The 12,947-nt window shown below is 37.7% G+C and overlaps 1 protein-coding gene across 1 annotated transcript in view; it reads left to right on the top strand.

Moving 5' to 3' along the window:
- The window catches only part of LOC150079035 (lactadherin-like), a 300,762-nt gene that overhangs the window by 168,668 nt on the left and 119,147 nt on the right, over nucleotides 1-12,947 (top strand). Inside the window, exon 5 of the mRNA XM_090383407.1 lies at nucleotides 6,094-6,232. Within this exon, the coding sequence (XP_090239533.1) occupies nucleotides 6,094-6,232 (139 nt within the window). The remainder of the gene's footprint in view (nucleotides 1-6,093; nucleotides 6,233-12,947) is intronic.

Raw genomic sequence — 12,947 nt, 5'->3', positions numbered from 1 at the left:
GGAAGGCCAGAACCGCTGTCAACAGAAGACTGCTGGACACTATCCAAAGAAACATACTTCTAACTATAACTAGGGCATGCAAAACGGTGAGCACCCACTCTGCAGGTCCTGGCAGGAGCACCTCGAGGTCCAGCGGAAGAGCTCCTGCCAGGACCTGCAGAGAGTGGGTGCTCACCGTTTTGCATGCCCTAGTTATAGTTAGAAGTATGTTTCTTTGGATAGTGTTCAGCAGTCTTCTGTTGACAGCGGTTGTTGTAGATGGAGGCAGGATATACCTGCCTCCATCTATGACTTTACCTTGGACCCAACCAATAGCCGGACGGCAGGGAAACAACGAATAGTGGCTCACATGTTGAAGATTTGGCAGCACAGATGGGAGATGTCGCCAAAGGGTCAAGTTACAAGAAGCTTCATACCGATAGTCGCAAAAATGTACCCAAAAGCCCCCTCGTGGTTCTGTCCTGGGCTAAATACAACCTTCCTCCTGACGGGCCACGGCCCATTTAAAGCAAAACTGAACGCACTCGGAATAATAGAAGAGTCCACATGCACCTGTGGAGAACCTGAAACCTGGCAGCATATTATGCACGACTGTGAATGCTACGAAGAACACAGAAGTAGACTTATAACTGAGATTCAATACTTGCCGAAAAATCAAGAGTACCATCTACTGGATTCAGAAGATGAATACAAAGCCCTCAGCCGATTTGCAATTGACGTCTTTAATAGACGACGAACAGAAATAGCCATCCACAACGAATAGATGACCACAAATAATAAATAAAGGCAAACTGATAAACATCAACACAGAGGAAAGGATAGCAAAATACTAAGGACAAACGGCGCAATATGCAGCGGAATAAATGAAACAGCATCGACCTGGGAACCAATGGGAGTGACTCCAGCCAGGATGTCGTCGCTCCCAGGATGAAACCACACACCTAGAAAAGGACCAAACCCCACCAACGAGTCATCATCAGACTGCACTTGCTGGAGGGCACTGCAAATTGCCGCTATGGCGAACTGGGCAGGGCTCCCTTGCCCAGCCCACTTTCTCTCCCTATCCCTGGTGGGGTGAGGGAAAGGACTTTCTTCCCCTCCCCACCCCACCATCCCCTCATTTCCCACTGGTGGGGCAAGGGCATGCCCCACTGATATACCTGGGGTCGCCTTCCCTATTGACCTCATACTTCTGTCTTTTCCCCCCAGCCTTCCGTCTCGTCCCCTACTCTACCTATATCGCCAGCGAAAAGCGAATGCCTCACACAACGTAAAAATTTTAAATGCCAAACTCGACACACTTGCAACCTCTTTCGGCCTAATTAAATTCAAGCGTTTATCCCCCCCCTTTTTTTATATATATATAGGTCCTAGCCACTGAAATCTCAGGAAATTAGGTGGCAGGACCTGCCAGAGTACTTATCTAAAAATACAAACTGGTCTGCCTCCACGGGGCTAAGTGTGGGCAACGTTGGGCCTCAGTAGGGGTCCAGTGGCTGAACGGCCAGATGAACAACAGAACACAACACAACACATGTACAAAATCCATACACTTTTAAATCTCTGGCCTTCCCAGTGAACTGGTACACCCACAATGAAAGCAACGCGGAGATGGGGGGAAACCCCTGGTGCCGTTAGACACTAAATACTTTACACTTTACACTCTCTCTCTCTCTCTCATCAACAAGCGATTTTCTTCCACAGGAGTGCCGTTGACAGGATGTTTCCTGTTCGTTGCACTAATCTCGATACACCCTTTAAACTGTGGTTTCTGAAAAGTTCAGGAGAACTGCCATTTCAGAGATGCTTTGTCCAGCACATCTTCACCAACTACCATGACACGTTCGAAGTCCGTTGGATCACTCCTTTTCCCCATTCTTACTACGGTTTGTACGTTTAACTGATAAGTTGTTCTATCAGAACTAGAAAGGTCGTTGTGCTGCATTTATTTATTATTAATATCCATATGATGCAAGGAAGCCTGAGGCTTATGCTGCACCAGGAAAAAAAAAATGTTCCCGAGTAACCCTGAGAGAGAGAGAGAGAGAGAGAGTCAAAAGTAGAAGGGAATCACCAAGAAAGAGAAGAATGATGATATCCAGCTCAGGACCCTAGGTGTGCCAAGCCCATACTCACCAGATGTGAGTCCCCGGGGTTATATCCACAACTGCAGTCATGTGACTTGCAATATTGTGGAACAAACCATTTGTGTGCACACCAGGGGTGTACCCTGGGCCGGCTCGCGGGTACGTGGAACCCCTAGGCCAGTTTGGTTTTCAACGCCTGATCAATTTTTTTTTAATTTTAAATTTAAGCTTTATAAATTTTACAAAAGATGCATGTCGCAATAGAACACATTTAAAAAATCTTATATAAAATTAAATTTACAAACTTATTTACAAAAGGTAAATAACAACAATAAATTATTCGAAAACTAAACAAAAAAATTCTTGAATAAAATATTTAAAATTATACTTATAAAATAGGTGTATAATAATAATAAATGTAATAATTTTGCAAAAACAAAGCAAAAAAAAAATCTTAAATAAAGTATATAAACTGTGTCTATAAAGTATAAGAATAACTATTGAAAATCATAGCAAAAAACATTTTTTTAACTAAATTAAAACTTTTCTGGCTTTTACTGTCGCAAAATTTATCAATTCATCCATATGAAGTTCTTTTAAAATATCTCGTTCAATCGATAATATTGTTAAACCGTCTAATCTTTCCTGACTCATAGTTGTTCTCAAATGAGTTTTAACAAATTTCCGTTTCGAAAAACTCCTTTCGCGCTAACCACAGAGACAGGCAACGTTAGGAAAATGCGGATAGCAATGGATAGGTTTGGTAAGGAAGTTGTTAATTGCTGATCACAAATGAATTGGAGAATTTTCGCGGGTAACATTTCTTCATTCGATTATGAACAGTGAAGATATCTAATTTCATGAAGTAAAACCGTACCCGATATGTCTTTTTCCTTTTCTTTTCTGCTGTTAAAAGTATTTATAAATTCATACAATGTTTTAATTGTATGAAAAACGCCTGGTACGAAAAATCAAATAGGCAAACCAAAAACAAAAAATGCTAAAAACGACGCCCCTTGCAATACGGCTTTTGGGGAGCACTGCTCGACTCTCTGGTCCTCCACTATTACTTTTTTTTTTTTTTACGATGTTGGCGTCCCAAAGCCATTGCGTCCCTAGGCCAGTGCCTCTTTTGTCCTAAGCCTAGAGCCGGCCCTGGGTGTACCTAATAAAGTGGCAGCACAGTATATATCCTACATATGTAAACATGATGCTCCCCAAGATGATTGCGAAACTTCAGGAGGTTTTTATAAAAGTGGGTGTTGTAAAATATAGGTGTACTGTACTTGATTTGAGTCGAAAATGTTACTGAAGTGTAAATTGAAATTTTGACAGTTGTGTCCAAATATCAGAACTGTGCTTTTATTTTCATAAAAATAATTAAATTATAATTATTATAATTTAATATTTTCAGAAACGTATTTATTAATATTAATCTATTTACTGATAATATTAATACATAAGAATTTTAATCACCTTTTTGAATTAATTACAGTGGATTCCGTTATTTGGGCCACCGGTTAATCGGGGCAGCCGTTTATTTGGGGCAAATCTTAAAAAACAGAAACCAATCGAGAAAATAGCCAGGGTTTACTTTGCTTAATTGGAACAGCATGCCGTTTAATCGGGGCAGAAGACCGCAGCACTGGAGATTACCCCACGATTGTCTCTGACGGTACCACGTGGTTGGGTCGAAATTCTGGAGGCCACAACCATAAAACAATTAGCAGTCACCTGTTTATTGGACTTTTCTGTTAGTGAAATCTATCATAAACGAATAGTAAACTCGATCTTACTGAATTTGCGATAATACCGACAGCTGGAATTCTGTGGGTTATTACGGTAAAATGTGTTTACACTTCTATGGAATCTTCAATCATATAAAAAAATAAATTTTCAGATCTCTTCATTCGTATTTTTAAAGCTTTGTAACTCGTTACCCGGTTCTCACACTTGCGCGCATCGTGTTACTTGCAATTTGTGTGTGCCGTGTTCTTTGTTATTGATTGCTTATCTTTTTACTGTTTTAAATTTTAACCCCTACCCACAAATGTCAGTGAACAGAAATGTCAACTAGTTCGTATGTACTTATTACAGTACATATTAATAATTCCGATTTTCACGTATCATTTAATTTTTTAATTGGTAAGGTAATAAAGGGTAAATTTGTGCTTAATATATCTTTGCTTTTATAGCCTGTGGATAATATTCCTCCTATTTTCGCTAATTAGAATCGCTGTTTAATAGAATTAAAATTCAATTCACAAACGTGATCACAATGCCCGGCGCTTACTGTACATCGTATATGAACGGTGCTTTACTATGTTGAGTTCGTCGTAACGTGATTTGATTGTACAAAGTGTAAAGTGTTCATTGTCTATCTCCGTGTTGTGTACTCTGTTTGTGAAACGCAGAACACTGTGAAGGCCAGAGATTTTAAAAAGTGCAAGGTACATGTTTATGTTGTATAGTGTCATGTTGTGTTGTCCCTCTGACCTTTTAGCCGTTGGGCCCCTAGTGGGACCCCCCGTTGCCCACGCTTAGCCCCGAGGAGGCAGGTCAGGCATAGAGGGATCGCATTAGAAGTAAGTACTCTGACAGGCCCTGTCACCTAATTTCCTAAGATTTCAGTGGCAAGGGCTTTTAAAAAATAAATAAATAAAAAAATAATAAATAAATAAATAATAATAAAAAAATAAAAATAAAAATAAATAAAAGATAAAAAAATAATAATAATAAAAAAAATAGTAATAATTGAATTTGACTGTACAGTGAACTAATTGTAAAAAAAGGGGGGGGGGGGTACATTGTATTTTTAACTATTTATGTGAAATTATTTAGGATAATTGGAGCAGCTGCTTAATCCAGCCAAAATGCACTAGTCCTGATGTGATGTGTCCCAAATAACCAGAATGGACTGTATTAAAAAATATAACTTTCTTCTTATTATTATTTGTTTCATTTATCTTAATTTATTTGTTTCATTTAACTTAAATTTATTTGTTTCATTTATCTTAATTTATTTGTTTCATTTAACTTAAATTTATTTGTTTCATTTATCTTAATTTATTTGTTTCATTTATTTTAATTAATTTATTTTTGTTCAATATTTTTTAATTGGGTTTAGCAAATCATAATTAACTGATCACCATTTTCAATTCAGTATTTAAAAGTGAAAAATTAAGTTTTTTATAATTAAAGCAAAAAGGGCATCTCACAGATCCTACATGAGTGTTTTTGTTAAATTGAGGGTGTGAGTGATGGAAAGTTAAAAAGTTTTTCTTTTTATCATATTTGTGCCCTAATGCCTTATAAATTAACATAGGTTGCTGGATTATGAATACATTTGCTTGTATTTATAAACTATTACTTTAAATATTTACATATCATATTCTATAATTTGGATTTTTTCACAACACCTTTGGACACCTTTCCCCTTGGAAGTGATGGTTAATTCCAGAAATCCCCATGAAAAATGTGGCCCTCTAACAGCAGTTGCTCCGTGTATTGACACAGATCATTTAGCTGGTACTGTGCCAGCAATTTCTATGAATCTATTGAAAGCAGACGTGAGGAGAATTTTCTTAAAATTTGTTAAATCTAATTGATAGAGAGAAAATTTAGTAGAAACCTGTAAGAAAAGTGTGATATATACAGAAATTTTGGATTTTGGGAACAAAGAATGATTAAGGGATTTTACTTCTATTTGTATTTATATTTCTGCAAACATTTTATTTATTTTATTTCTAATCCGAACATTTTTATTTGATAGATTGGTCAATTCAAGTGGGCATGCAGACAATAGAATATACCATGTCATCTTAATTCTGTACATGCCAGCTATTACTCTTACTATTATTACTACTGTTACTGTAGTAATAATAAACTATAGTTCTATTCATTTTATGTCTGTTAAATAAGTTTAAATATATTTTGCCTTTCCATTGTACAATAGTGAGGTATTTAAACTGGATAACACTACTTATTCTTGTCTCTCAAAGTGCAGATCTTCCAGGGAAATTCCAATTCTCATTCCATTCAGTACAACTATCTTGACCATCCAGTTTCTGCCAGATTTTTAAGGATTCACATCTTGGAATGGCATGAACATCCAAGCATGCGTGTCGAAATTCTGGGGTGTCAAGGTAAGACTAGCTACATTTACTTATGTTTTAAATAGACACAAAGTAAATGATATATTAAATACTTTTCAGTGGGAAACAATGATATTCATTTTAATTTGTCTTTTCTATGTTGAATAAGTGATCATTGAATTCTGTTTTAAATATTTCCATACTCGAGGAGCAAACTTCATGAGATCCAGCATTCTGCTGTTTCTTAAAATTTTTATTTTTGACCATTGTTACAAAAACAAAATACAAATTTAAATACAGAAATATTTATATTTATTGAAGTAATGTAGGACAGGAATACGAAATACAAATTTAAATACAGAGACATTTATATTTATTGAAGTTTATTGAAGTAATGTTGGACAGGAATGAAATTATGCTGCAGTCAAAGCATGGATTTGTTAAGGGGCGGTCTTGTCTAACCAATGTAATAGGTTACTATTATGCAGTGACCAAGGAACTGATTGCAAAAAAATAAATTTAATATCATAAACTTGTATTTCAGGAAGGCTTTTGATACTGTTGCACATAAAAATCTACTGTATAAACTGGAACAATGTGGCATTAAGGGCAAGTTACTGCTGTGGATAAAGGGATGGTTAAGTGGCAGAAGACAGTGGTTATCAGTGGGCACTGCTCTTTGTGGACCAATGTCATCTGTGTAGTCCCCCAGAGTTCAGTGCTGGACCCATTGTTTTCAGTATTTATTTATGATATTGATGAAGGTATACTTGGCTTAATGCCAAAGTTTTCAGATGATACAAATGTTGGTAGGGTGGTTAATTACAGTAATCAGGGTGAGCTACTGTAACAAGATCCTGTAAAATTGGGTCAATGGGCTGAGAAATGGCAGTTGAAGTTTAATATTGAGAAATGCAAGGTACTGCACATATAGGTAGCAGTAATCCCAGAGTAACTTATCAACTTTGGTACTTGAGGGTTTTTCAGACATTCTCTCAGATATGCCAAGCTCAGATGCTACCCAAGAGTCAAAAACACCGATGGAACTGATATTTTGGTGACACTCAAGGTAAGTGGACCTAATTTCAGCAAAGTCTGGTCAGTCTGTGATAGCCAAATTCTCTGCTTGCACCTTCACGATGGTGGGACAGTTATTAACCCTGGGTATAACCCCACGGGCAAGTTCTGAAATATGGCACCTAGCACATTGTGAGTCACCACAGTGTGCTAGATGCCGTATTTCAGAATCAACATAAACAGGGGTTAAGGTGTGGTGGCACACACCACACGGAGGAATGTCGCCCCTCTGTGTTACCAGGCAGTACTAGGTGGTAGATGCCTCTCATCAACCGGTGCAATACCACCACTTTGCTTATTGGAGGTTTAAAGTGGTGGAGCCCATGTTTAGCCTCCACAGCAAAGCTCTGGCAAACCTTCCCCTTCTATTTTATCATGCAGTATGATTGATGTCTTTTGAGGTTATGATAGACATCATGGTGAGATGTACGAGGTTATCCACATGTTGGACAAGATTTTGCAGCTCCGGTGAACTCCAAGTTTTTAATTATATTTAGCTATTTTATTGACTTAATTGTTATATTAATTATTTTGCATTAGAAGACGAAATGCACAAGGCATAATTTCTTATGGGTTTAGGTAATTAACTATATAATATCAGTGTAGATACACCATAGTTTACCCATAAATTTGAACTACATATGTAGTGTAAAGGCATAATTTTAATTGTATCTCATATTGTGGGTGCCTTCACAATGAGATAGCTGGTATTGCACTACTTCAAATAAATAACACTTCTCTAATAGAGAACACTACTGTTAATTATTTTCAGTGGATACCATCGCCCAGACGATCGTTTCGAAACTAGTGGGCTTCATCATCAGTGGGTGGTAAATTATGATGTATCTACACCGATATTATATAGTTAATATAATATCTAAGAAATTATGCCTTGAGAATTTCATCTTCTAATACATTATTATTATCTACACCATTTGGCATATCTCATATTGTGGAAATAACTTCACAACTGTGGTGGCATGTTGCATTACCAGGGTACCTGCCCACCCACTGATGATGAAGCCCACTAGCTTCTAAACGATCGTCTGGGTGGTGGTATCCACCAAAAATAAATAATAGTAGTCTTCTCTACTAGAGAAGTGTTATTTAGTTGAAGTAGTGCAATACCAGCTATCTCATTGTGAGGGCACCCACAATATGAGATACAATTAAAATGATGCCTTTACACTACATACGTAGTTTAAATTTATGGGTAAACTATGGTGTATCTACACCGATATTGTATAATTAAATTATTTTATATAAGTATCTTATATTCCTAGTCGGGCTCTTGGTTTATTTTGAATTTAGATTGCAATTTTGAAAGTTAATACTTAGTGTCCATAGATTTTACCTTTCATAACTTGCCGCCATTGATATACGATACAGAATAGCATACCATATATCCCAAACTAGATAGCACAAGCTGTAACATAAAACTATATAGCGAAACATGTAGCACCGTATTAGAAATCTGTTAGCTCAGTATAGTATAGTATTATCAATTAATCAGTAAAATTTGTTAATCTTATTAAATTTCATTGTTAATTAAATTCTATTTAAATGGAATCATGACCCAGACTAGAGCAGCAAAGCAATGATCACAGTCTAAAAAAAAATACACAAACTGTGAAATGTTTGTGGACATGTCTAGAATAGGACATGATCTAGCCAAGGCAGATGTCTTTGTGTGTGCTAGGCACAGAGACTGTGAAGAAATTAGGCACCAACATAGTGTTCTGATGGGCATCTATGAGAGTTTGAGGTGTAGGGTAGATGCCCTCGAGAAAATTAATATGAAAGGATCATCAAGCTCTCAGCTGCCCAACTCAATGCCAGAGGTTACTCCTATGTATCAGGCAACACAGCAGCAATCTCCAAGGTCGAATGCGCTGGTCCCACAGAACCTAGTTATTGTCGGTGACTCTATTGTCACGGAGGCAGCACATCTGCCAAAAAAGATTTAGGCAGATGTGCTGAGAAGTGGCAAAGCTGCATGTGGGCAACAGTAATCCCAGAATAACATGCCAATTAGCTGGTATTACACTCAATCTTGTTGAAGAAGAAAAGTGATGTAGGGTTAATTGTAGAGGCCAACATGAAGTTCTCTGAGCAGTGCTGACAGGCTTGAACAGCTCATGAGGTTTCTGTCAATGATATATATATAGGAACTTGGCCAGTAGGAAACAAAAAGAGGTGATTTTCCCATTTTCAAGAAATATGATCTTGAAAGATGATCTGGTGTAGAGAAGAGCAACCAAATTAGTCAAGAGCACACAAGGGTATCTTACCACAAAAAACTTCAGTTCTGCAAATTGTAGCACTTAAAAACTAGGCACTTGTGAAGGGACCTGATTGAAGTGTTTAAGGTTTCAAATGGATTGAATAAACGTAATGATGATGATGCTATTCATGCTCTATTTTTTTTCGGACAACATCCACAAAGGGACATAAAATTGAATTGAAAAAAGGATGGCTGCAGGATGGATGGATGAAAATTTGCTTTCAACCAGATAGTCGATTTTGATTGTTGGAACAAACTATCATTTGGTGTTGTGGAAGTAGGTAGTTTGAATAAATTGAAGGAAGAGTTGGAGAAATTCTTATATTGAATATGAATATATTATTTTTTTATTTATTTATTTTTATGAAAACCCCAAACACGACAGGTATTAGAACCTATAGTACTTAGTAGCGTGCTTGGGTTGGAAGTTGAGAAGACGAAAGAAGATATTTGTTGACATTAGACTTGAACTTCTGTAGACTGTAATTTTCAGGAAATACGTATGAAGGAAGGTTGTTCCAGAAAACGGCAGTTGAACGAATAAACGAGGAAGATGAAAAGTTGGTCCTGTAAGTTTGAAGTTGGACAATAAATGAATGTTGGTTGGTGGTGCCACGTGTATGGACTGTTTTGAAAGAGACCATGAATTATAGAAGCCAATTCAGAAGAACAGTGCCCATGGAATTATCTGTAGAAAAGGCATGCAGCAGAAACAGTCCATCTGTGAGAAAGCGAGTGGAGAGACTCTGTTAGAGATGAATGATTATTTAACCTAACTGCCCTCTTCTGAATGGAATCTAGAAGGCTGAGAGAGGTTTTGGGGGCACCACCCCAGATGTGGGAACCGTATTACATGGTAGGTCGGTTTTGCGATTTGTACAGAGTGAACAGCTGTTTGGAGGAAAAGTAACGTTGAGAGCGAAAGAGAAAACCAAGTTTTTTAGATGCAGAGGAAGCAATATTTGTAATGTGCTTGTGCCAAGATGTCAGGGTAATCCCCAAAAGAGAAATCATTTAGCCTAGAAATCAGAGTGTCACCAAAGTTAAGCATAGGAGCAGAAGAATCCTTTTTTGTGAGATATAAGACAAGACTGAGTTTTAGAAGGATTGAAATCAACTAAGTTGTCTTTGCGCCGTTGGAGAATTATCTGGAGATCAGCATTTCAGGAATTGGTAGTGGATATTCAAGAAGTTGAAGCTGATTGAGCAGGGCAAGGTTTCTCAAAATGGAAATTGGAATGCAATGTGCTATCATCGGCAAAACTATGGATAGGATTTCCAGTCAATGGAAGGTCATTAATATACAAGAGAAAAATAGTGGGGGAAAGAATTGAACCTTGGGTGACACCAGCATTAGTGGAGAAGTTAGAAGACAGAGAGCCATCTACCATCACCCTCAATGAGTGATCAGAGTGAAAACTGAATAATTAAAAGAAAAGTTGGCAAACCATAAGATTGAAGTTTGTTTAGAAGGCCTTTGTGCCAAATATGATCGAAAGCCTTTGAGATGTCAAGTGGATTGACACTGACAGAATCCATACTGGCAATAATTGATCATATGGAAGGTTTCTAGCTAGTTTAAGAGTTAAACTAGTTAATCGATTTCTCCATTACTTTAGAAAGAGTAGAAGTAATTGCAATGGGACGATAATTGGATGGGAGGGATTTGTCACCCTTTTTAGGAACTGGCTGGATATGATCAAATTTTCAAGCAAAAGGAAAATCACCTTTGAAATAAGAAAGTGAAAAAAGGTGGCAAAGAACAGGAGTAAGTTCAGGAGCACAGGTTTTGAGAACAAGTGGAGAAATAACATCAGGACCTGGAGCTTTCTTAGCCTCAAGATTCAGGTACCTCCGTAGCCAGGTGGGAAGAAGCAGCAGCAGTGCGTAGCACACGCTTCTTGATTAGACCGGGGTTCGAGCCCATCACCGAAAAATACGGAGGATGCGGAAAGGTCGGGGAATGACCACCGCATATTCCTGGAGCAATATGGCCTTAGTTGCTAATGCTGCTAAAAACCAAACAAACAAACAAGCATCAAGATTCGTCAAAATACTTCTGACATCCTTTTGACAGAAGACCACAGGAGGCATTAAATGGAGCGTGTTGGGAATGGTGGGAGGTGTTTTACCAAGATCATTAATATATGAGTTGGAAGAAAAATGAGATGCTAGCAGGCCCTTGGCTGAAGTGACCACAGAACCATCTGGATTTGACAGAGGTCGGAGCAGAGATGGGCAAAAGTTGCAGCCAATAGCTTTGGCAAGAGACCAGAATGCTCGGCTACCATTAGGGCAAGAAGCAAGTTTTCTACTCTTAGCCTGTTCAAAATAGAGTTTGGACTGATTAATAACTGCTTTACAATTGTTGCAAGCTTTGGTGTAGGCAGAAAATGAAATTGAAGAATTGGAAACAAGCCAATTATGATATAGAACGTTCTTCTCTTGAACTGCCTTCGCACATTTATTGGAAAACCAAGGTTTAGATAAAGGACGAGATTTTAAAGTGGAGTGTGGGATAAAGGATTAAATTCCTAAAAGAATAATTTCACTGACACGATCTGAGCAAACGTTGACATCAGAAGTTTTGAAACAGTAATCCGACCAATAGAAAGAAGAAAAGAAATCTGGCAGTTCATCCCATTTTGCATTCTTGTAATGCTAAACAATACGAGGTTGGGAATAGCCATGAGATAAAGGTCCCATTGGAGAAGAGACAATCACCAAGTTGTGATCTGAAGTGCCTAAAGCACCACTCAATTCAATGGTGTACTTAGAAGGGTTGTTTGTGAGAAAAAGATCAAGCATATTGGCTGTATGGTTAGGATTGTCCGGTATTCTTGTAAGTAAATGAACAATCTGTGCAAGGTTATTACTAATTGCAAAAGCCTTAGCATTTCTACCAGCTGGGTCAGTGTGACTAGAAAACGGAAGCCAGCTGGAGTTGTGAACATTAAAATTACCAAGGAAAATTACCTCACTGTTAGGAATGTTGGACTGGAGAAAGTCAAGTTGCAAAGAGAGGAAGTCAAAGAGCTCCAAGTGATTAGCGGAATTGGGAGAATGGTAGAGACAACAGATGAATTTTACACAATGAGGTAGAGAGATTTTAAGTCAGAGAAGATCGAAAAGAGGAGATTCCAAATTACCAAGTCTGTGACAGGGAATATCAGGGAATATGCACAAGTACCACTTTTGAGGCGAAAGGAATCATACAACAAATAGTTTGGGCAACTGAGATGAGCAGTAGTTGAATCAACCGATAACTGAGATTCTGTCAGAAAAAGTGCATGGGATTTGACAGGCTGCAAGTGGAAATGGACATCATTGAGATTTGAATTGAGACCACGTATATTTGTGAAATGAACTAGGAAGTGTTTGGGAGGTTTAGATCTTTTCGCAGAT

Source organism: Mastigoproctus giganteus, chromosome 10, assembly GCF_048544385.1.
Source record: "Mastigoproctus giganteus isolate SK-2022 chromosome 10, ASM4854438v1, whole genome shotgun sequence".
Taxonomy (NCBI): domain Eukaryota; kingdom Metazoa; phylum Arthropoda; class Arachnida; order Uropygi; family Thelyphonidae; genus Mastigoproctus; species Mastigoproctus giganteus.
Note: the sequence above shows the minus strand (reverse complement) of the source record. Positions and strands in the feature narration are given on the sequence as shown.